Raw genomic sequence first — 25,288 nt, forward strand, 5'->3', positions numbered from 1 at the left:
GGACAGCACGGAGTCAGGTTTTCCTTAATGGGGCATACGAATGTTCTAATTCTCCACATTAAAAAGTTTAGCTTTATGCATGGGATAATTTTCCTTGTCTTCAAATTTTCTGATTCTGTGGGTTAAAACTCCACAACACCTTATGTCTTTTAAAATAACTGAATATTGACTACCTGGAGGAAGGTAAGGATACATCTTTACCTCAGTGTGTTTCATGTTCCATTACTGATCAGTTTATGTTGTTGATAATTAGACCAGAAAAATCTGCTTCTAGTTGTCAAAATTATTCAATTGAGCGGCAGTTCTGTGTGATATACAGTCCTCACGGCTATGTTATAATCTGCAGATTTGAAAATAACTGCAGATTAACTTGCTGGAGGGTACTTAGTTTACATTAAAGTTAGTAATACTGGGTTGGTAGGACGGATAAAGTTCCTTGAGCCAACGGTTTTCTAGATTCTTTGGGTAACGGAGAAGGCAAGACTTCATTTAGCTCATGCACCTCTCATGACCCACACACAGCTTGCCAACACCCAGCCTCGGCTCTTCACTTGCAAAGCCCTGGGTCTGACTCTACCCCCAGGATGGTAAAATGCCATTCACTGGATCCTATTGGCTTCAGTCTCACAAGGGAGAGATGAGAATCTGTGCCAGCTGGTAAACGAGAGGGTTCAATGATCACACGAGATGTGTTAATGGACTTAAGGACTACGAGTGGTCTTGTGCTTACTGCCCCCAGTGCCAGCAGAAAAGCTGCCAGCATGTGTGGGAAGATGTTCGCAAAATTGCCTTTCGTTCTTTTGTTTGTTTTTGTTTTTCCAAATAAATGTCTCTTACACTCTGAGAAGAGAACCAAGGAGGATCTTGGGGAACTCTTGCAGTGCCACTTGCTTACCTTGGAACACTGGGGGGCGCCCTCGTGGGCCTGGACGGAACTTGTGGAGGGGTGCCGAAGGAGTCACTGCTGTTGGGAAAAGGAGGTAACGGGCCAGGGCGGAAGGGGACTGGGGGAGCCCCGGAGTGGGGTCCTGGAGAGGGAATGGCAGGCGCTGGTCCACGGCCAGACGTGGGCCTTGTGAGGGGCGTACTCAAGGTCGGCCTTCTTTGGGTGGTGGGGCTTGAAGGAGGCGACCTGAGAAAAAAGACAAAGTTTTAACTTGTTCACGCTTCCTTCTCGTTTAAATTAATCTTTTCCTGCTTCTTAAAATTTATTTTTGGCTACATAACTTAGATTCGTGTTATAAGATGCCCACGGGCATAAAAGGTGCTAAATGCTGAGACTTCAGTTTCCTTCCCACATTCTAGTTTCTGGAGACAATAGCAAACAATTGCTGGTGTTTCTTCAACACAAAAGTATGTGAATATTTTCTCATGTATGTATGCATGAATGTGTGTATGTGTCATAGCCTACCCTCTCCTTTCTTTTATCTTTCCATTTGGGGACTCTCAGCACTATTTTATTCTTTGACACTCTCAAGTTTCATTCTAAGGAAGCATTTGACCCCTCCTGAACTTTTCCCCTCTTTCTCTCTGGGTCTACACTGGCTTCTTTAGAAGCCGAGGGTAGACATGCGCAGAAGAGCTCAGTGCTGCAGGACTTCGTCCCTAACCTGCGGGAATGCTGGAGCCAGGAGTCATCTACTGGAGGTGGGGCTGGGGTGGACACAGTGGCTGTGCTGATGTCACCAATGATCACAAGGGCTTCTTTCAGAGCTTGGTACATTCGGAGCACCTCATCCCGGCGCTGAGCCTGCTCGGCAGACTCTTCCATCAGAGTGTTTTGGTCCTCAGAAGAATAAAGTTGCGCTAGGAGCTCAGAGTTGATGAAGTCTTTAACCTGTGAGAAAAAAATAAAATGGAAAGGAATAAACACAGACTTGGTGGACACAGCTCACCAATGCCCTCCCCGAGAAAAGGGAAACGCCGTACGACTCTTTGGTTTGCCCCTGTTGTGGTGGAGAGAAGAGCTTCCTCTGTTTTCTGGCTTTCGGAAGAACAGTGGTAAAGACAACTGAAGGAAGGTCAAACCTTGCTACTGCTAGAACAGGGCTCACCAGCTCTGGGAATGCCTCATGAAGTTGTTAGAATCTACTTGGCTATACAACAGGAAGTTCCCACAAGGTAAACTGTAGTTCAACAAAGTTTTCTATTCCTTGGCATTCCTAACCCTTTAGCTAGATTTTTTTTTTTTTTTTTTTTTTTTGGTACCAAAATAATCAAACATTATTGAGTCAAAGTTTTTTGTTTGTTTTCGGCTTGCTGTTTGTTTGTTTGAGACAGGGTTTCTCTGTGTAGCCTTGGCTGTCCTGGATTCCTGCTGTAGACCAGGCTGGCCTCAAACTCATAGGGATCCGCCTGCCTTTGCCTCCTGAGCACTGGTATTAAAGGCGTGTACCACCATGCCTGGCTTGATTCAAAGTTTTCAAGGAATGGTAAAGGCAGAATTAGTAAGTATAAGCAGAGATTAGATATTGATTACAACTACATATGTTAAAAAAAAAAACTGTGGAAGTTGATTTCAAGCAAAGTAAAAGAGACTGAGTCAGAGTTGAACAGTATTTTGTAGCAGGATGAGAACAGAGGCGGCATGACACAGAATGAAAGTCCCCATGCTTCCGCAGATCTAAACATCAGCCACTTTATATGACACTAAGGAAAAAAATAAGTTATTCAATGATAAAATATCCAGATATCATTGAATATTATTAATATATGTTCATATTAAATGTGAGAAAACGAATCAATGAAATATATAGGCCAAGTTCCTTTAAAAGTTATATGATTTAATTCAACTCACAGTGATGAAATAAAATTAAAACAAATTTAAGGAGTTGCAGCGGCTTTCTCAAGGTCATACAGCTATAAATTCAACCTAAGATCTTCTAACCAATGCTAATTAAATGTCCTGAAAGCAGATCATGACATTTAAATGCTTAGAAAAGACAATTTACACTTCTTCATCTTTCTTTTTGTCCTCTTATCATCATGCTGGTAATCAGGGCCTTTTGCAGAAGTATACACTCTACCAGTGGGCAATACCACTGGCTTAACTTTGATAGTTTAGAACAGCCAGCAAGTATGGTAATTAATTTAAAGCAAGAAAAATAAACCAATTTGAAGTTTTCAGTCCCTCTGTTATTTGAGAAAGCTTATCTGGATTATTTAGATCTAGATAAAATGCCAAAGCAAGAGTATTTGTTTAAAATTCAGAATGATGACAGGTGCTCAGCTAAGATTCCTGGATTGGATTGGAGTTAAGACTGCTACTCAAATGCGAAGATTTCTAAAACACAGCTTCGTTTTTTAATGGCGTTTTTAAAATTGAGAACACCGGAGGCGAGCAAAAGGGCAGGGCTGCATGCAGGTTAGCATCTGCGGGTGGAGCCAATGGGTCCCATGGGCCAATGGGATGGGATGCCTTCCTATGGCCTTTTTGTGTAGTCTTCACGTCACGGGAAGGAAGGCCTCCAGTTTAGCTGGTGTACGATCCCCAGATGTTAGCATGAGCCACTGTGAATATAACTTCCAGTCCTGGTCCAAGACTACGATCACAGTGGGCGGGGTTGCATGCAGCTCTGTGGTGCCATTCCAGCCTGACCTCCATAATTTCTACGGAAGTCTGGGCATTTGCAGAGACAGACCAACCAAGAATATGTATTGGTAAGCCTTCAAGATGGGAGATAAAGACAGTTGCTGCCAAGTCTCAGGTAGTGAGTTTGACCCCCCCGGGTTCCACATAGTGGATAGAGGGCAAGGACTCGGGCTCTTTTCAAGTGGTCTTCTGGCAAGAGGTCTGTAGCACTGTGAGTGAACACGCACAAACCGCAGCCCAAACTGGGAAGCCGGATAACTAGTCGACTGCGCTACTTGCCCAGAGTGAACAAAGACTAAAGTCCAGCCTGGGGACCTGGGGGATCTTATTTCTTGAGAGGAGACAGGAGAGGGGACCCGTTTCATTTTTGTCGTAAAGGCTTCAAGTATGTAAATAATCTCACTGGTAAGAACGTCAGCTAAATCAGTCTTATTATGGTGAAATCAACAGAGTTCCCTGCATACATTTTGTAAACCAAGAGTGATTCAAACATGGGAGAGATGTATTACAAGCTGTATTCAGGGGACGGACTGGTGGGTAGGGAAAGTAAATTAGGTTAGTAAGTCTAGGGCAAAATATGAGATCTCTGGTACGAATGAAATGTGTTTTAAACTTCATCCATTTGGCAGTATGACACCATGAAAGGCTTTTAACAAATGAGTGAAACCGGTCATTAGGAAAATTAATCTGGTTTTAATTGGCAAGAAACTATAAGCTTAGTAGTAGACAGAGACCCAACAGGAGATTGTTTACTATTTTTCATGGAATGATGGGAGTTTGTCAATGCCACAGTAGAATGGAAAAGATGGGTACATGTGAATAATATTACAAAGGAAAAATCATCTTGTGATGGCATGAGAGAGGCAAGAAAGAAAAGATCATTTAAAGGTGTCTCTGGTATTGATATTTGGAGAACTGAAAATCAAACGGAAAAAAAGAAAAGTCAGATTTTTCAGGAAAGGTAGAAAATTTGGCCTTAGAAATATTTCACGGTCTTTGAAGATTTATTCACTTCTAAAACACACATGCAGGTACCCAGGGGGGCAGAGACATTTGCACAGACCTTCCATTGTTGGGTGTGTGTGTTTATGTGTGCATGCACTTGGATACGAGGTGTAACTTAAAACTCAAAACCAGACAGTTTCTCTGGCATCAATCATCAGTTGGGTTGAGCTCTTTTGAAGCTTTACATCTTGCTGGAGTATCACTTAGGAGCTATTAAATACAATTTTAAAAGAAGATCCAAGAATGGTTCTAATGTGGATCTGAATTAAAGCAACAGTTCAACTACAGCATGAAATAAGGAGCCCTGATAGTACCCTGAACTCACCTGCTTTCTGTTATGCCTTCGTTTGGCAAAGTTCTGAAAGAATATAAGAGCTGATAGAAGAAGGAAAGACATGTTGTTTTTATTTTTGCTGTATGTGGACTAAATTGGCATTAGGTAGGCAGAGGCAGGGAACTACAGAGAGCTGTTGCAATAGTGTAGCTGTCAAGATACATGCTTAAAGACCCAGCATGGGTTAACATTGTAATTTGGATATAAGGAAAAGTTTAGGCTGTCTTCTGGCTACACTCTCAGTGCTACAACTGGAGTTTGAAACAACTCTAGTTGTTAGAGGTGGGGACATTTGGGGGGAGTTTCCATACACTTTAGGGCTTTCTGAGCCATTTGGGTGTCAGCGGCACAAATATTTAAATCAAGGATTCTGCAACACACGCATGCCCCAGTGGATCTCTGGTAGGTGACCACAACAGACCAATTATACTTGGACGGGAGATTTGAAGCAATATTTATGCTTTTAATTATAACACCTTATAACCTATACATCTTTGTGTGGCTCACAAAATTTCTCACACACAAAATCCCATTCCAGCTCAAACTCTGCAGGCTAAATAAACAGGCATTACCACACCATGTCCCACTGCTCAGTGTAAAGGAATGTGAGGTCATTAAAAATGTTCCACATGTTTTCTGCCTCCTAACTTTTAACCCTTCCCTGGTCTCCTGGAGGATGTTTGGCTCTTAAACCTTCTTTGTTATGACTGAGCCATTTTAACACCTTCACCAAGAGACAGTTTGGTTGCCTGGGAGACTGTTGGCCTGAAATCTCTGTCTCTGTGTGAAACAGGGTGATGCGGCTCGTTTGTGTGTATAACATTTTCCCTAAGTAATTTCATTTTGTTCTTCTGGGAGTGTCCTAGTCAGGTCATCGTCCTCCCAAATGTCCTCCCACGTTTTTCTTGCCCAGTGGATCTAGTTCTGTCATTTCCCTTTTTCAAAACATAACCTCCATGGACTCAAAATGCTGAACAAAGGAGGTAAAAAAAAATACACATCCTGTAGCATCCAAAGTCCAGTGATGGGCACAATATAAGAGTGGGGGTGTTCCTTTGTTGGGGGTGAAGATGAGGGAGCACGCTGTGAATTTTTTGAGGGGCCGGAAGCTGTTTGGCCAGTACAAATGGACGACAGTTTAAACGCTAGAATAATGGTCTGGCAATAAAGACATATTTTTCACTAAACATTGATAAGAAAACTCCATTTTCTTTAAGGTTGCAGGATGTTTTGAAACTATGATCCATGCTACCAGTTTTCCACCAAAGAGCAGATGACCAGGCAGGTCACTGTGGAGCCGGCAACACCATTCCAAGTGTGGGGTGCCTCTGGGTTTATGTCTTCAGTGCTGATTTTTTTTTTTTTAAAGAATTTATAAGAACTTTTACATTTCATCTTGTATTCTGTGAGTTTGTTTGGATGTGAGACACGGTGTTTAAAGGTTGAAGACATTGAGACACTGTTTCTCATGTTCAAAGGAATGCTAAGTAAATCTTTGAGTCACATGAACTCTCTGGGGAGATAACCCTGTGGCTATCCTGGGTGGGAGAAGCAGCCCTGTGGGTCACAAGGGCTGACTGAAGAGTTTTTCTCACTCCCAGCCCCATGTGTTATCTGCCGCTGAGTTCAAGATAGCATCGTACTGAGAATATGGCCCTCGGTACAGTTCTGACTCTGACACCCCCACCTTTGCAATCTTGGGCAAATGACAAAACTTTTGGTGCAAACAGAAAAACTATCCACCATACACGTTTTAGAATAAAGTCGGATTCCTTCATTCTGTGATGGAATACTCCTGGTGGGCTATGAACTGTGGGGGTGACACCATTGTCACGGGCTTGCCATTGGGGGTGTTACGGGTGCTAGTCTCAGAGTCCCGCACACAACTTTGCTGCTCAGATTTTAACTTATGGCCGGCTGTCATGAATTCGCTGTTCCTTTGTGCTGCCATTACCTGCTATGTTTAAGTGACGAGACAGCTGCTGTGTTTCAATAGACAAAGGCTTACAGTATGTCTGAGGCCAGGCATTTATTGCCTGGCTTTAAACTTCTTAAACAATTCCATATGGAGAGCTGAGTGGCAGAACACTTAATGTAAACTTTCAAAGGAAACTGCCCACTGAATCTCAAACTTTATGAAAAGCTGGCTGAAACATACTCCTTTTTCAGGAGGCTGGATAACCATTCCCACTTCAAGGGTGAAAGGCCATGGACCAGGAAGACAGAGAACCCATCTTCAGCATTTATTCATTCTAATGGAAAACCAGTTTACAGAATAGGTGGAATTCAAACTACTTTTACTAGTTGTTGATTCTATTACTAGTTCTCTATTTTTATCAATTCGAGTTGAATTAATACAAAGAACCCCAGCTTCTTTGTATGGTACGGGGCCATTGATTTATTAGGTCTGTTTCTTTGTGTTTAACAGGATACATGTGGGATGAACAGAAAGTCTCGGGCATTGAAATTCCATGAGAATGTGAGTACGTTGTTTTAAAAAGATTTCCTTCTCTATTTGGAAAAAAAAATAGATATGAAGTGTTTTCATATGTAGGTAAATGAGGCAAAATAATAATACTCAAGAAAAGTCATCGTTGCAGGTATCTGAAACTCATTTCTGAGAGATGAAAAAGTTACATTTCTAGCAGAGACCGTCATCGCTTCGTGAGAATGCTGCACGGCCTGATGGTTGGCTCTCTCCACACCCCTCTTAGTCTCTGCTGCAACGTCTGACCTTGGAGATCAGTTCTTAATTGCAGTCTCCTTTCCCATGACTCTTGTGTGAGGTTTCTCTCAAGATAACTGGCAGAGCTTTTCCTCCAAGAATAATAATCTATAGGTGGGCATTTCATGAAAGCAAGTAAATTCAGCAGTGAGAAGTTAGAGAAATTACAATTATGTGTGTGTGTGTGTCTGTTTTCATTTAATTTTTGAGGTGAAAGTAGAATAGATTTGCAGTAGGATTTTTTTTCTCTTCCTTTTAACTAATTTGTGTCAAGCTACTTTTCAGAGCCACAGACAGGAAGTCTGATTTCCTGTGCTGATGATTTAATATAAGGCAGAGTAAAGCAGAGTTTGAACCGAAGGCAGGACTAATGACTCTCGGTAAAACAGTGGAAAGATAAATGATCCCTAATCAGGAGAATGTTTAAATAAGCAAGTGCCTGATACACCACAGCAAAACAACCTGAATTCATTTACGCAAAGCTAAGAGGGTAATTTTCAAGACACACAGATGATTTGCTCGGCACTTTAGATTTCTCTAAATGGCTGGCAGCCACATCTGTCACATTGTGTCTGACAATTCCATGAGGACCTTTCATGTTCCCGCTGAAGTTCCAGAAATGACCAGCTTCAGCTCAGAGGGGCTAAAGTCCTGACTTCAGGTCAGACAGCTGACCACTGACCAACCACGGTGATATTTATAGTTTCTACTTTTCCAGTTCATTGCTTACCTGCTGGGTAGACTTCAAAGCCTCATGTTTATCTTACTTGGATACACAGACATAGTCAAATATATGTTTGTTCACATGAGTGCTCAGGGCTTCTTAAAATAAAGGCATATATAACTGCAGAGGATATAGACCAGCAGATTGTCATGGAGAACTTTAGAAATAAATCTTGAAACACAGAATGACTAATAGTCCTTAAATGGCCAACCATATTAATTACTTACATTTGTCACAGTACCTTGGCACACCCTATTCTTCTGGGACAAATCCTTAAGTCAGGTCTACTTACTACTGCGAGTGGTTTACATACAGAAGACCCAAACTCGCTGCAGCCAAGTGGTCACATTAGATCAAAAGCTCAAGAGCCAGGTACAGCAGCCAGCTTTCTCCTGAATTCTAGTTTAGGACTCTTTTTACAGTTTTACAGTCTGATTTTTGACTTCTCACAAGCCATGTTTATAACATTTAAAACAAAAGATGTCCCTGGGGGAAATATGTATAATGTATATATATATATATATATATATATATATATATATATATATAGTGCTTAGTTTCCATTTATCAAAATTCGTAAGAGCCAGTTTCTCTAATAACTGCTTCTGTCATTTGTACTTAGAAAAAAAAAATTCAAATTGCATAGGTTGAGTAAGAATATGTCCAGCCTGCTACCAACCAAAGAAGGAAAGATCCAAACAAAACAAAAACACGAATGGCTACAGTAGCAGGGCTCTGAAAAATTGGTGGTTATAGCATCCCTCCTTTAAGAAGCCAAGAGGAGATGGGCACAGTGGCTCACCCCTGGAATCCCAGCCTAGGGGTTGGGATTAAGTCAGGAAGGGTACCTTGAGTTCCAGATAAGCCTGAGCTATACAGCAAAACCCTGTCTCAGAAAAACCCCAAAAAACAATATGACTGACTTCAGTGTCGGGGAATAAGGCAAGAATTCCTTTCCTAGGTGAAAATAGCATTCCATAGTTTATAGATGATGAAAGGATTGTATTGACATATGCTGTGTAGAAAAAGCATTATCCTTTGCCCTTGGTCTCAAGGTCTAGGAATATAGGCATCTGATCTCATTGTTAACGTTGCAAGTCCATGAATATGGTATTCTTTCCTCCCTTCTAGAAGAGAGCCAATTAGAAGCAACTTGATGCTGTAGCTGGAGAAAATTGGTCAACCCCTTATAAAGGCAAAGCTATCCACCTAAGCACTAAGTGCTTCAGTTATTCAGAAGACATCACAGAGACACTCAAGGTGCTCAATTTCCAGACATGGAAGGGTTAGAGGTTAAGAGGAGAGAGTCTATAATCACTTACATTATTGATCATAAGGTGCATTATTGTTTTTGGAATCAGGTCCCGGATGCATTTGTTGATTATCGACATGTAGGAATCTACCAGGTTGCGTATGGTCTCCACTTGCCTCTCCAGCTGTGGGTCCATGGAAAAGTTTTCTGCTTGGCCATTCTCATCATTTTCAGCCTGACAGAAAGGACACAACACGTAGATTATCTCATGTTCCCTCAGAATGAAAACACCAAACATCAGATGATTGGTTTCTGCTCAGAACCCTGTCAGACTCTTGCACATGTTATTTGACTTGAAGCAAACATTCTGATTCTGAATGAACATCGAGACGAGTAACCAAATAAACAGTGCACCCAACCGCGTACCTCCAGAGAACGACCTAATCGTAAGCCATTTGTAAGCTGGCCAGAGGCCCGAGTCCAAAGAGATGATGCAGATGTGAGCCTCCCTCTGGGAGGAATCTCTAGGGATCCTATAGATTACAATAACCTTGATGTAGTTCTGCTGGGGCTGCTCGGGATCGGATCAGCCCAGACTCGGAATTCAGCCCCCCTAGGACTGGCCAGGAGTCCAAATTCAAGATCTGGAAGATACTTCATCCTTTCACGCACTTGCTGGAACGTGTTGTGTAAATTCATGCTTTCTGTCACCACTGTTAAGCGCTGGCTCCATTGTGGGAAACTGGCCATTTTAACTTCCAACGTGTTATTCTTTGAATAAAGCAGAACCCTTTCATACACAAAGAATTTATTTGTGCAACATGAGAGAAGCATCTGTTTTCTATACTATACGACTTGAGTTAATTAATCTTGGCTTATCCACCCAGAGGCTGGGCTGGAATGGCATCTTCATCATTAAGACCTGACCTATTGGCTTGGCATTGAAATCAATTTAGAACAAATGGTCTCTATTTTAAGTCAGGTTGAACCATCTAAACCTCAAAACATCATACAGATATTGTTAGTGGTCTGGCTACTTTCTCATATTTGGAAAGATTTAATTATGAATGTAAAGGGGGAATAATTTATTGCTTCTAACATTGGCATGGAGTCCTTTCCTTTGGAAATGTATGTACTTTGATCTGCCAGGTTTTCAATCAACTCCAGGCCAAATGCTGTGCTAACTGACTGGATCTATAAATGACGGGCCTTTTCTTTGAATCGATACACATGTATGAAAGCCACATTTTTAGGCTACAAAATCATCAATAATAAAAAAAAGTACAAAGGGATACATAAAGTGTCTCTTTAAAAATATTAAAATATGGTATGCTCACTCTAAAAATTAGTGGTCCTTTTACATCCTGAGAATGTGGTGGCTTCATGCTTTGCTGTGGACTAACAGAAAAAAAATAAGGGGATATCCGGGGCAGCTGAGTACAACAGCAAGGCAGAAGGCTGGGATACTCAGAATGCTAGTGATTCTGCTGCCTTTTTTCTTTTTTTTCTTTTTTTTAAGTGCTCTTGGGTCAGTGAAAGAATTAAATATGGTGTAATAGTTCTGTTCTGGTCTTTCTTTCTCGCTCCTTCCTTCTTTCCTTCCTCCCTCCATTTTTTAACAAATTTGTGACAAACATATTTTAGATGAAGAGAGGCTAAAACCTTATTTAAAATGCAAAACTGCTACTACAACTACAACCCACCCCTTTGTCATCTGCAGAAGCCCTCTCTTTCTCCCACTCTTGCTTGCTTGTGTAGACCCCCTTCGTATTTCAAACCTGCTCCACCATTACCTCTTCCAGTCAAGCTCTTGCTACCTGAGGGCCTTCCACTACTTCTTCCTCTGAACTCACTGGTATTATCTACCATTCATTTAATTCTGTGCTCTCCCTCCACTATTATCTAAGACCATATTTCTCCATTCTTAGCACAGAGTTCAATGTTATCAGAGAAGGGGGAGGGAAAAAGGACATAGTTCATGCTACAAATGGGTTTACCTACATCAATGAAACCAAAACTGCCCAAATATGCAAAACATCGAATTTTGTGGAGAAAAAAAATTTTTTTTTTCTATGTAGAGTTATGCAAGCCCTCCTCAATGATGACGGCATGATCGAGTTTGTTTCTCTGGCCTAAAAGATTTGTGGATTTCACTGTTGTATTTATCAATGGCATGTGATGGCATTTCAATATTGACCTGCTCCCTCTCCCAGAGTCTGTTTTAAGCATTCACTGAGCTTCAGCTACTGCGATAAGCACTTTGTGTAGGAGAGCTGCTCCTCAGTGCTAAGAGGTGGGCACCAGGTTTACTGTATCCTACAGAGGAGCGTGACAGGGCTCTGTGCGTTGAAAGCCCTTCAACTAGTGTAAGATGAGTCTGATTTCAAAAGCAGGAAATATAAAACAGTGTAGTTACAGTACATCAACTCAGTTCTATATATGAAATAATAAAGAGTTTAAAAAGAAATTTCTAGGAAGATGTCATTAAAATACTGTTATTCTCAAGAACTAAATGACTGAACTGAAAGAGGAAAGCTGAATCAACAAGACACATTGAACCTCTGGAGGGTGGCGGGGAAACTGTTATTTGATTTCACATAGAAACATGACACCTCCCCATTCCATACTGCATTTAACATTTAGCCTTTCTTTACATTTGCTTATCAAAATGTTTTTGTGCTTTTTGAAGCAATCATCAAAGCATCAGAATGAACAACCTACAGTGGTTTAGTGGAGAACACACCCTAGGGTGGAGCATAGGCTTAGGACCGTGTCTAAAGGGCCCTAGTACTCTGGAATAAAAGCAAGAATCGGCAAGGGGGATTGCATGTAATGGAAAAGTGTCTGCATGCAAAAGGAAACAAGGGAAGCAACAGCCTACAAAATATAATCTTGACCAACTATACATCTGATGGGGATTAACATCTAGATTCTATACAGAACTAGTCAAATACTAAGGTACTCCAAATCATCATGACACTTCTAAAAAAAACTAGATACAAGTAGCCAATACATATATGACAAAAAAAAAAAATTCAACGTCCTTAACCCTTGAGGAAGGATAAGTCAAAACCATAGTGAGAGAACATATTACTCCCGTCAAAATGGCTGTTCTTAAGACCAAAACCAAAACCAAAGTGACGACAGTAAAGGCTGGCGATGATGACCGGAGGGCACTTGCACACCGATGCGGGGAACGAAAATGAGCTCAGGCTGTGGGAATCAGAACGGAGGTTCCTAAAACTAGCGTATCATCCAGCTATGCCATTCTTGGCGGTAGATCCAAAAGAATGTAAGTCACTGCACCAGAGATACCTCGTCAGTCGTGTTTTCTGGAGCACCTCTCACTGCAGGCGAGCTATGAGCTCTGCCTTGGTGTCTCTCAACAAGTGAACATATGAAGAAAATGTGATGGGCTTTTTTACTCTGCCATAAAGAATCGAATTATGTTCTTTGCAGAACATGGATGGGATGGGTGCACCCTATTTAAGTGAAATAAAACAGATCCATTAGACAAACATCACGTGCTTTCTTTCATGAGAAACCTAGGTTTACACACACACACACAGGAGTCAGGGGAGTAGACATGGCATGATATACCTGAACAAGATATCATTATGAACTCTGTTAATCTGCATGAACCATAATACACGAATTAAAAATAATGGTCACATTCTGAACGTAAAGAGTTAAAGGCATGCCCAAATAGCCAACGAGACGATCTGAAATTCTACTTAGCTTTTGGAAATCTAGTGGACTTGTATCACATAAATCGTATCGACGCTGGGAATGCAGTGGATACAACAGGGAGCTCATGGGATCCAGAATGGGAATTCGGCTTGCTTGGTTCTACGCTGAAGCCATAACTGGCCTCTCTGATGCCTGGTGAATGGGAAAGTGTTTTAGCTGGAAGTCTTTAGCTGATCACTTGCAGCAAGCAAACGGTCCTTTCTTCTACCCCCAACCTCAGCTCAGTTCCTCTCGCCTCTTTCTGGTTGGACGCTGTGCAGGAGTACGGATTTTTTTCCTTTGTTTAAATTATAGGATTGCAATTGGATTCTTTAGAGTCAGAGGACTGGAGTGACAGCTGTTTATCATTATCCTCATCAAGGGAATGTAAAATAAAAATAGTAATTTGTCTCTGATCTTTGGAGCAAAAACAGAGTGGTCTGCAAACATTTAACCTTTTATGTGCAGGTTCGTTGATGCTGTTTACAAAATGTGAATAATACCATAGAAACTTATTTTTTTTTTCCTGAAAAACGCAATGGACAGGCTATCTCGCTGCATGTTTTTGTCTACATAGCTCTTTGAGAAATCTAATTAGAGCAGTAAAAACAACCTTATAAATATGAAGTTTATAAATTAGTCACACAGTATTTAAGAGGCTGTTTTTACAAAGCTTTAACTGAAGAAATGATTACATATTTGCGTATCATAGGTGCACCGTGTGACCATCTTTGCGGAGCCCAGCCTCTTCTGCCACATTGGGTCATCAGGTTTGGCAGCAAGCACTTTTTGTCGTCTGTGCCACCTTGGTGGATCCCCAATTTTTAATATAAAAGTCGTATACTACTTTAAACAGGTGAGGAGGTAAGATATTAAAGGAGAGATAAATTTTTATTAAATCTTGAAGACTCCCTTTCAGAACTCTGAGTGTGATTGGAGCACCTAATTTTTATGTCTTTTTTAAATTTTTCTTAGAAAAAAAATTCCAAATTATGTTATAGGTTTAAGGGTCTCTGGAAACATCCAGAACGTCATGTTGATCACCAACCTTTCAAAAGTGGGACAATGGACATTAAAAGTGTCCAAGCAGGAATATGTAGATAAAAATATCAAGTCCTGGGGGTTGCTGCATCTTTTCTCAGCAGTGAGAATACAGGATAAAAACCTATGAATCCATATACACCTTTTTCCAGATAACCAACAGTTGCCCTCTTTAAAACACTTAATATGATTATATAGTTCAAAAAATGAGCAAAACTTATACATACACACACATATAATATATGGTTGGACTTTTCCTTAGTGAATTCAGTCATTATTATGAAAACATTGTTACCATGGTAACGAAACTTCAGATTTTTCCAGCCCCACGTTATTGGAAATGTTTTCACTGAAAACTTTCCCTACTTCCAATCATTTGCCTTTAAGTTGTTAAGGCTCTGAAGGTATGCCACCACACTTGTGCAAAATGGTCTGTGGCCCGCAGTCCAGAACGCCTGGGAGGGTGGTCCAGGTGTCAGTCTGCAATGTGAGTATCAATGAATACTTGCTGTGTGGAGTGGAACTGTGAAAGGTATAAAGCGTAAAAGCAGAGGCCGACATGTGAGCTCTGGGTCCAAGGGTGTGCGAAAGGGGCTCGGGGCACAGAGGACAGGACGCAGGGGTATCGATGTGGACGGGAACATGATCTCAGAACTTGGATGAGATTTCAAACACTGTGACTGCAGAGGCATGGCCATCATTATCCCTCTAGTATTTTGCAGGAACTTAAGGAACATTGTGGTCTTTTCCTGAGGAATTTTGTTCCAGAAGAGTCCTGAGACACAGCCTGAAATAGCTGGTGTCACTGTGGGGGAAAGGAAGGAAACCCATGGCATTCTTAAAACTGAGTTCTTCATGGGGCAAGCCCTCATCCCTGGACAAGGCAAAGAACTATGTAGACCCAGCACTTAGCACTGCATTTGCTTACCCAAGGGTCTTGACTGCAATTGAAGGTGTCCACAGATTTGAATTGTGGTTTCAGTCAAAACATCCAGCAGCAGGAGGGACATGGGACTGCAAGAAGCATTCCCCAATGCAGGAAGGAGACCCCAGCCTAACGTGATTCAGTTTACCTAGCGCACTGACACTGACAGGCTGGGCCAAGCTCCGTCTATTCCGCCATTGTCAATTCCATTCTTCTTAGACTTTTCAGTTACTTTACCTGAGTATTAGTTTTTATTCTCTGCGTAATGTTTAACACATTTCTATGTAACATCATAATAAACATTGTAAAATCATGTGATTAAAGTGCTAATTAAAAACCTTTGGAATTTTAAACACTTATTTAATTGAAAACAATAACAAAAAAGTAACAAATGATAATGACATGTTTTTAACTGAGAAGTGGCTTTGTGTCTTTTTCTTAACTCCAGCCCAAAGCCTCCTGAGTATATTTGTTTCTGTGTCCTGCCAGCATATAAGTATATGTCTAACAAGGAGCGTAGATGATAGCTGATGAGACTAATTGGAGTTGGAAGATATAAGGGTGGAGGTTTTTTGGCTCATGATGCCAATCACATGTAAAATCAGTAAAATTGTTTTGATAAGAGGTGGAAGTGGGGGTCTTGGGACAATGTAAAAACTTTATGCAACTGATCTTGAAGTTCTCTAAGACACAACGCTTATGCCCCCTTTAATCTACCTCAGTGGTTCATAACCTTCCTAGTGCTGCGACACTTTAATACGGTTCCTCATGTTGTTATGGCCCCAAACCATAAAATTATTTTTGTTGCCACCTCATGACTGTGATTCTGCTGCTGTTAGAAACTGTAAGGTAACTAATGATACGCAGGGTATCTGATGTGTTAAATGTTGTGACATGAACAGCAGGGTGAGAGCTGCCGATCTAGAGAATCGCTGATCTAGCTCAAAGTCTCTGCTGCTTTATGTGACAAATAAGCTCGTAGCGATGAAAACCTCATGCCAAGGGTGTTTTTATTTTAGTTTGTGTGTGTATGTGGCATAACTGCTGAGGCTAGAGTTCAAGTGGTTGTGAGCCACCTGAGTTAGGTACTGGTAACCAAACTGCAGTCTTCTGGAGGAGCAGCAAGTGCTTTTAGCTACTGAGCCATCTTTCCAGACTCTCATGTTAAGTATTTTAAGTTGTAAATATTTATTCTGGGACAATCTCACTCCTTATGAACTGACTTTATTTGCCATAAGTTAACAACTTGTCATGCAAACTAAATAACTGAGACCAAGTTTAATCCACGCATTAGGAATTTACCCTCGATATCTTTATCTAAAATGCATAATTTTAGGAACATTTTAAATTGTGATGCATTATGTTCTTTAACACACACACACACACACACACACACACACACACACACACACTTACTTTTTGAGAGAAGATTATGTTACATAGCCCACGGTGCCCAGGATGATCTTGAATTCCTAATCCTCCTGCCTCCATCTCCCAGTTATGCCACTATGCCCAGCTAGCAGACATTCTTAAACTTCAATAAGAACTGGATATTGGGGGCTATAATTCTGTGCAGTAAAAAGCCAGTCTTATTACCAAGTTTGAAAGGTAGGCAAATAAAGGAAAAAACAATCACAAATTATAAAAGAAAGTGGTAACTGATGATTTTTTTGTCCTTTAAAACATATACCTCAATTAGTAGCCAGGCATGGTGGCTTTAACTCCAGCACTCAGGGAGGCAGAGGCAGGAGGAGCTCTGTGAGTTCAAGGCCAGCCTGATCTACAAAGTGAGTCCAGGACAACGAAGGCTACAAAGAGAAACCCTGTGTCAAAAACCAAACTAAGCAAACAACAAACAAACAAAAGACATACATGAATGAATTGCAAACTTAAAGAAGTCAAAGTGGGGACAATCTGAATATTATGAAAGCAGCATGGGAGTGCTTAGTAAATGAACCATGTAGTAAAATAACACTGTAACTGAGCAATTGGATTTACTTACTGCTTTTCTTATAAGGTAATAGGCTTTCAAAGTTCAATGTGAATGAATTACAAAGTGTTTGCATGCCAGAAAATTGATAAATGCTTTCAAAAAAAAGCATCAAGATGTAAAAACAACATGCAAAAAATGAATCTGTCCTCTACATTAACAGTGAACTCACTGAGAAAGAAATCAGGAAAATAATCCCATTCACAATAGCTTTAAAACCACATAGGAATAAACCTAACTAAGCAAGTGAATGACCTCTGTGTTGAAAAAGTTAAAACCCCAAGTAAAGAATTTGAATAAGATGGAGAGGCCTCTTGTACTTATGGATTGGGAGAACTGGTTTTGTGAAAATGGCGCTAGTACCCACAGTCTCAACGAGGTCTCCACCAAAATTCTATCATGTTCTTCATGGAAATTGAAAAGGGGAGTCTAAAATTCATGTGTTCACACAACAGACCCCAGATCCAAAATAATACTTAGTAAAAGAAACAGTGTTGATGGTATCCTCTTATCTGACAGCATTATACTACAGGGTCATTGTAATAAAGCAACATGGCACAAAAAATCAGACATGCAGATCAATGCAATACAATAGAATAGAGGATCCAGAATTAAACTCATTGAGCTCATAGCCACCTAGGTTTGGACAAAGATGGCACACACAGACACCTTTGAGAAAAGACAGCCTCTTCTACAAATGGTGCTGGGAAAACCAAAATTTCACTTGTAGAAAAACAAAGCCAGACCCCCGTCTCTCACCTGGAGTAAAAATCAATTCAAATGGATCAAAGATTTGAATGTGAGACTTAAAAATCTGAAACTGATAGAGAAAATCAATTCAAGATATAGGCATAGGCAAAAAATTTCTGAAAATATCCGTAAGTGGTTGGGAAGTTAAACCATGAATTTACGAATGAGATTACATGAAGCTTCTACACAGAAAAGAGACAATCAAATGATGAGGAGTAAACCTATTGAATGAGTCAAAACCGCTTTGCTAGCTATATATCTGACAGGGTTTTAATGGACTATCAAAATGATATAACTAGATACTAAAACCCCCGAACAACACAACCGATAAGATGACATGGATAGACTGGTTTCAACAGATGAAGTACAAGTGACCAAGAAACACGAAAGGGTCCATCATCAGTAATCATCAAGAAAATGCAGTTGAAATTACACTGAAATTCCCTATAAAAAAGGACTGTAAATTGAACATGCCACAGAGACCTTCTCACACATACATGTTTTTTGCAGGACTAGTCACAACAGGCCAAGACATTGACTCAGCACATGAATGAATACAGTAGATATGGTACACACTTGACCTGACGATGCTCCCAACAAGAACCACAGACTAACAAAAACCCTAACTGCTAGTCACGAGAACCCTCCTTTGGAGTGGTTGGTCAGAGTGACCCGAATGACTCCCACAACAATATAGGCTCTTGTTGTCTTTGGATGTCCTCACAGAGGGATAAGGTAAGCCCACACTGCTGAAGACATCACATACTTAGGACACAGGACTTGGGTTATTCGAGCTGGTTCTACTCTGAAAGCCCCCCTCCAAGGGGCCAGGTTCCCACAGTACAGGCAGGAAGTATGCAAAGGGAACAGTACGTGGTCCTAGCCGGGTGCGACACCTATGAACCACAATGACCGCATGACGAGATATGGTAAAGGTATAATTGTAGCACTCACCTGGCGGTGGTAACCGAAAGCTTTCTGAGGGGACAGGAAAGAAATCATGCCTGGTATCGGAAACCTAGCCACCGGCCTGGGACTAGCGAGGCTGTGGAGCTTAGAAGACAATCTGCTGCCGCCGCTTGAGCAGACCAGAATAATCCCTTAACTGCATGAAGTCTTATCCTTATACCCACAAGCAAGTATAGTTATCACCCCAAATAAAAGAAGCATCACTGTACGGCAAATGGAGATGACTACAAAAACAAACAAAACCAAAACCCCACAACCGGACAGAAAGCAAAGATCAGTGGATTGTGGGGAGCCCAGCCCTAATAAGCACATGTATAGCGCAGCACCTGTAACTATGGCTACATGGAACAGTGTGGGAGAAGGCATGGAAACACACCAGGAAGTCTCCTGTGACTGCCTCTCTTAGAAAGTGCTTTATAAACAAGACCTGAGCAATGACAATATCAAAAGACATGCAGATGTGAAAGTGGGAATCTCACAAGGCCTCAGAAATGCAGAAAAGGAATGACTACTGAGAGAGGGAAAATTAGCCTCTTCCAGGGACGAGCCTGATTGGATCATCCAATACAAAACGGTCAGTCCTGAAGTCATATACACATAAACAACAAAAATGGACTCAGGATATATAGTGGGTATGTGTATATAACAAAAATAAAAAAAAAAAAAGAGGCTATCAATTTGAGGTGGGGAAAGTGAGAGGGGTTGGAAGGAAAAGGCATGGGAGAGGCTAGAGGAAGAGAAGGAAGAAGTGATACTAACATATTTTGATTAAAATGTATAAAATAAAATTAACTAAAATAAGAGTTAAAAAGAAATGCGTCATATATGCATAATGAAGTTTTATTAGCCATAAAGAAGAATAAAGTTAAAAAAATTTGCTGGACAATATATACAACTGGAGTTCATAGTAAGCAAATTAAGTCAGACCCAGATAAACTTATCACACCTTCTCTAATTTGTAGATCGCAGATTTTATATAATACAAATTCACACACACCCATCCACACACACACCATGAAAGTAAAAGAGAGACTGAAGGGAAAAGGGGGACTATCAGGAGTAGGGCAGAGAAAACGAAGTACATAGGAGCAAATATGGTCATCATACATGATATGCTTAACCGAAAATATCTTTAGGAAATTCAACTATTTCTTTGAATCTGTATCAATAGATCTTACTTTTTAAATAATTCTAAATACATACTTGTCAAATAAGTCATAGAAAATGGCTGAGTATCTATCTCTCTATCTACCTACATACCTATCTATCCTTCCATCCCCAACCACAGTAATCATTAGAGGAATGCAAATCACTACGCATCGCATCTATGTAGTGAGTTATTTATAATGTTCTCTATGATGGTGTACAAATACCATGGTATTTTTTTTTAAGTGAAAGAATGATTTGTCTTTTTGATTTCATACTACTACATCACTTTACTGGGATTTGGCTTGCTGTTTATTATTATTATTACTATTATTATTGTTACCTTTCAATGTAACCCTCAATCTTCTGTATTTAAGGAGAGTCACTCATGTTGAGCAAAATATGATCCTCAGTGATAGAAACAGTGTAAACAGAATTTTCTGTTGTACTTATAAATTCTATCTTGGTATAAAACAGTTTATTGAACTTCAGATAATTATTATAGCTAATCTTTGCTATGTGTTAACCATTTTACATGCTATAGAAAAGGCACTAGGTTTCTTGGGAGATTAAAGGGGTGGGGGGACAGAGCAAGTGTTTTTCCATCTATTTTGGGAGCAGATTATTAACAGGGAAAAAGCAACACATAAGGGGAATGAGCACAGAGTGTGAAAGGGGAGAGAGTTCTAGAGGAAACAGCTCTGATCAAGGAGGCAGGTGAGGCTTGATTTGGTTGCTGTGGGACATGCAAGTATCATGATACTGGGGTCAAGAACCTTTCTTTTCAGGCAAGGAATACATCCCATATGAAGGTCAAAAGGCTATACCAAACACGATATGGAAATCTAATAAGAGTCGGTGTGCCACTAGGTAAGAGGGAATTATGGGAACTTGCTTTCTGTGCTGTATTCCAAAGACACAGGACATTGTCTACTCCTAGATAAAGTAGTCGCACCACAACCTGTTGCTTCTGGCCCTGTTTTCTCTTCAGATCTGAATGTCCTGTTGTCTGCTAGTTACTAGCATCCTTCCATTATTCAAGATCTGTCCGAAGTGACCACAGATTCTAGTAAGATGAGCTGGAATTGATCTCTCCTTCCTACATGCTCAGTGTATTTAATTCCTTTTGTCATTAAGAAGTTACGTTAGTAACTTTCTAACAGGTCCTTTATTATTATTATGTTTCAATGCATTACACACAGTACTTGACTTAGTCCATTTTCTGTTCCTAAAATTGATTACCACAGTCTGGGCCATTTATGGAGGTTTGCTTAATTCAAGGTTCTGGACGTTGGGCAGTTCAAATGCATGTACCTAGTGTCTGGTGTGTGTGTGGCTTCTTGGTACATTAGGACATGGCAGAAGTCAACTTGTGGTGTGGCAGAGAAAGTGTAGTAGTGGTGTTCTCTAGCTGGCTACTTTCAAAGAATAAGGCCAGTAGTCCCATTAAGGGCCCCAAATACATCTAGTCTTAATTATTTTCTAAAAGCTCTACCCTTCAGTACTGCTAAGATTTAAATCTGGAGATGAGGTCTCTAACAGATGAACTTTTCAAGGAGACACCTTTAACTGTGACAGTATTCAATCATATTTATGTAGAAGTAGAATTCTTCACAAAGACCTAAAGAAAAACGAGGAGAGAATGGTATGAGAATGCACAATGGGACCAGGCATAGCAGTAAGTATCTATAATCCTGTCACGTGGGAGTTGAGGCAGGATAATTATAAGTTCAAGATTAGACTAAGACCCCAACTCTAAAAAAAAAAAAAAAAAAAAAAACCACACACACACAGGAACTGGGACACAGGTTAGTGGAAGAGTGCTTGATGTGTGAGTCTAATGTGAAGAGGGCTGAAAAAGAATGTTCGGTGGAAGTGATTATAGGGTATCTGGCACTTTTCTTCTGTTTGGCTTCAATTCTTTCTGATTGGTGCGCTGTGCCTTCTTAGAGGGGAAGTAAGCAAGTGATGTGGTTGGAGGAGGTCCTGTGTGGAGCAGGTCATAGACTAGAGGACCAAGAGATGTGTAGAAACCAGTGGAGGTTTGGTAAACATTGGGTACCATGAATCTGGAATGAGTCAGTATTCACAGGAAATATTCCTGTACTGGATTTTTTCAGTTAGGAAAGAGAAAGCAGAGAGTACAAAGACCCAGCATTGTTGATGGACACAGGGACCTCCTCACCACAGTCCCTAACGAGTATTCAACATAGGAAGAGAAGGGGAGGCTTGTAGAAAGATGCTCCAGATAGCACTGAGACCCAGGAAGGATAGGAGCTTCCTGAGGAAGTGTCGTAATGACCTGTTATAGAAATCAGGTGCTCCCCCAGCCCGCCTTCAGCTGCTCAGTGCCAGCAGCCACACCATGACCACTTGCCAAGAGCCCTTTAGAAGGTTCCTGCTGTCACAGCCTGTTCTTGCTTTGTCTCTTTTGTTCTGTCCCTGCTCTGAGATGGTGTTCCCCCCACCGTCTCTTGTGTGAGATCTTTTGCATGGTGTGATTTTTGTGGCATACTGTGGCTCTGGTCCTCCGAGGCACTCTGAGCAAAACCTTAACACCTGTCAGACCAGGACGTGGTGTTGGGAGGATCCCTGGGGACGATTTTGAAGAAGGTGGATGCTTGGGCTTCATCCACAGAAGCTGTGATAACTGGTCTGGATGCAGCCTGGAGCATCTGCGGTTTTGAAAAGCGCTCCAGTTTGAGAAGGCAGCTGGGAAGAGGGGAGGGCTCTACTGATGATTTTGTATAGAGTAGAATAAAAATCGCTATTTATGATCTTGGGGGAAAAAAAACAGAAAAAAGAAGGGTCTGAGTTAACCTAAAACTTAGTATCTATGTTTAAGATCCAAATGTGATCTCAGCTAATTTCCACTGAGCAGGCGTCATCATTCCCAGACAGTCAAACTTGGCATTGTGGCTCTGTGGTAGGCAGATGACTGAAGAGAAAAGGGAAAGTCACCAAACTTTCGTTTAAAAAAGCAAGCTGCCTTCCTCACAACAGGTTGTGTGTGGTGGGGGTCGTCCCTCTGAGACCCAGTGAGGCTGAGGACAAGGGCGGAGAAGATGCAGGGTTAGGAAACCCCACTGTGGGCCAACATCCAGTTCAGCCATCCCGGGAGACCTCCACGACCATGGGAGGGCTTGAGGCAGCTGTGGGATTTCAGTTGTAAAATTTGGTCACAGCCCTGGTTTTCTTAGTAGCCATTTATGGCTCTTTTTCATAAATCTGGCTAAAATGTTTTTGAATTCCTTTACGCTTCCTGCCAGTACCACCTTTTGAAACTAATGAGTTCCGCAAGTTTATAACCTGCCGTATGAAGTAGATTTCCTTTCATTTGCCCTGAACTTACTTCACTCTGTTTTAAAAAGTACCCTCCTTGTCCTTGTGAAGAGAAAGTAAACACGACCATCGGATGAGGACAGGTTGGCTGAAGTGAGCAGGCAGAAAAAGAGCCAGGTGTCCTGAGGAACTGCAGACCACCTTAAATCCATAGTGCAGTTAAAAAGGCAGCGTCTGGAATGTGAGGCCAAGGGGGAGCCGTGTTCCTGGGACAATGCCTGTGTTGTTCTCCCGCCCCGTCCCTGCCGGGGGTCCTGCTTCCTGTTTGGGGCTTTACGGCTCGAATGAAAGGGAGAGTTTAAATGTTAAGCAGATAGCAAGGGGGAAAAAAAAGACAAATACCAAACGCAGAACCCACAGTAAAAATGAGACAGATTTGGATTTTTTTTTTCTCTTTACAATTAGACACGTATTTCATATGAGAATACCTAGGACGCTGTGTTTTAAAAGGAAAAGAGAGGACTTTCCAGTGCTGACAGTTATTAGTAGGCCTGGAGACAGAAAATGATGTCTTTTATTTTTCGTTAAGTTTCTATTTTTGAAATAATTTGGGGTTTATCGGGCCTTTGAGCATGCCTCCCTGGACTCGAAGTAAGGCCAAATGAGTTATTTGCTCAGAAGCATGTGGTCATTTTGGATTAGGTGGAAGGATGAAACATGGAATAAACACCTTACAAAAGAAGGGGGCTGACCTTCCTAATGCTAATATGTGTCATATTTTAAAACTATAAAGTAACGTTTTTAAAACATTGATTTTTATGGGCTGAAGGGTAGACTGAAGTATCACACACACACACACACACACACACACACACACACAGACACACACACACACGCACTCCCCAGTATAAAGTTATAGGAAAGTCTTGCGCTTTAATGGCAAATAGGGCAAAGGTTATGTGCAGGAGGATTCCAGTCCCGTTAGAGCGTGCAGGACACAGGTTAGGCTATAAAACTGCTCGTTAAGATGATTCTGTGCCCTGAAGTAGAGGCAAATACATGAGCTCAGGGAGGACAGCCACAGAAACTGTCTAGAAATATTTCCATGAAAGACTGGAAACAGTCCTCTCCCGCCATGAGCAATACACAGTTGCAGCTTATGCAAACAGCTTCGCTTAAAAGATGTTTACATCTTTCCCCTGCGATGGCTGGCTTTGACGACTGCCAAGAGCTACTTAATGCTGCTCTTCCCCCCCCCCCCCCTTTAATTTCTCTGAATAGTCTGGACGGGGCACACAAAGTAAGACGATGCAAACACTAGAAGTTTCTGAAGGAGCGTGAGAAGGAGTTTAGTTCCTAACCCTCCGTGCCAAATCCCACTTTAAAGCCCGCGAGTTCTGCATTGGTTTTGAACGTCCAGCCATATAACAGAAAGGGAGGGGGCGGGGCGGAGAAAGGCCTTTAACAATCGACAGGGCAGTGGCTGCCCACGCTCTGATATCTTACTGAACAGAAAGTGTAGACCGAGGCATTCCAAGCTAGTAATAGTAATGGCTCGCTGGCTAAAAGAACGAGAGGCCAGAGGACTTCTAAGAAGGCTAACTGCCCCACAGCGATTCAGACAGACTTGCTTACACAACGGCTGGCTGCTCTAGGGGGCCGCGAGCCAAAACCAACATCAACACCCAGCAGCGCCAGGCGCTCACAGAGGGGCTGTAGAGCCCGACGCTGATGAGGTGCATTGTGGGAGTGAATGAGGAGTCAAGACCCCCATCTCACTTTTAATGCGAATCTCGTGATGCCCCAGACTCTGTCTGAGCCTTA

The 25,288-nt window shown here is 41.4% G+C and overlaps 1 protein-coding gene across 5 annotated transcripts in view; it reads right to left on the reverse strand.

The window, feature by feature from the left end:
- The window catches only part of Dnm3 (dynamin 3), a 464,195-nt gene that overhangs the window by 26,523 nt on the left and 412,384 nt on the right, over positions 1-25,288 (reverse strand). For all 5 annotated transcript variants that reach the window (XM_060364575.1, XM_060364572.1, XM_060364573.1 and 2 more), the window contains 3 exons: positions 9,703-9,867; positions 1,611-1,837; positions 896-1,132 (listed from right to left, as the gene is read on the reverse strand). In XM_060364575.1, coding sequence (XP_060220558.1) covers positions 896-1,132; positions 1,611-1,837; positions 9,703-9,867 — 629 coding nt within the window. The remainder of the gene's footprint in view (positions 1-895; positions 1,133-1,610; positions 1,838-9,702; positions 9,868-25,288) is intronic.

Source organism: Meriones unguiculatus, chromosome 11 (assembly GCF_030254825.1).
Source record: "Meriones unguiculatus strain TT.TT164.6M chromosome 11, Bangor_MerUng_6.1, whole genome shotgun sequence".
Lineage (NCBI taxonomy): Eukaryota > Metazoa > Chordata > Mammalia > Rodentia > Muridae > Meriones > Meriones unguiculatus.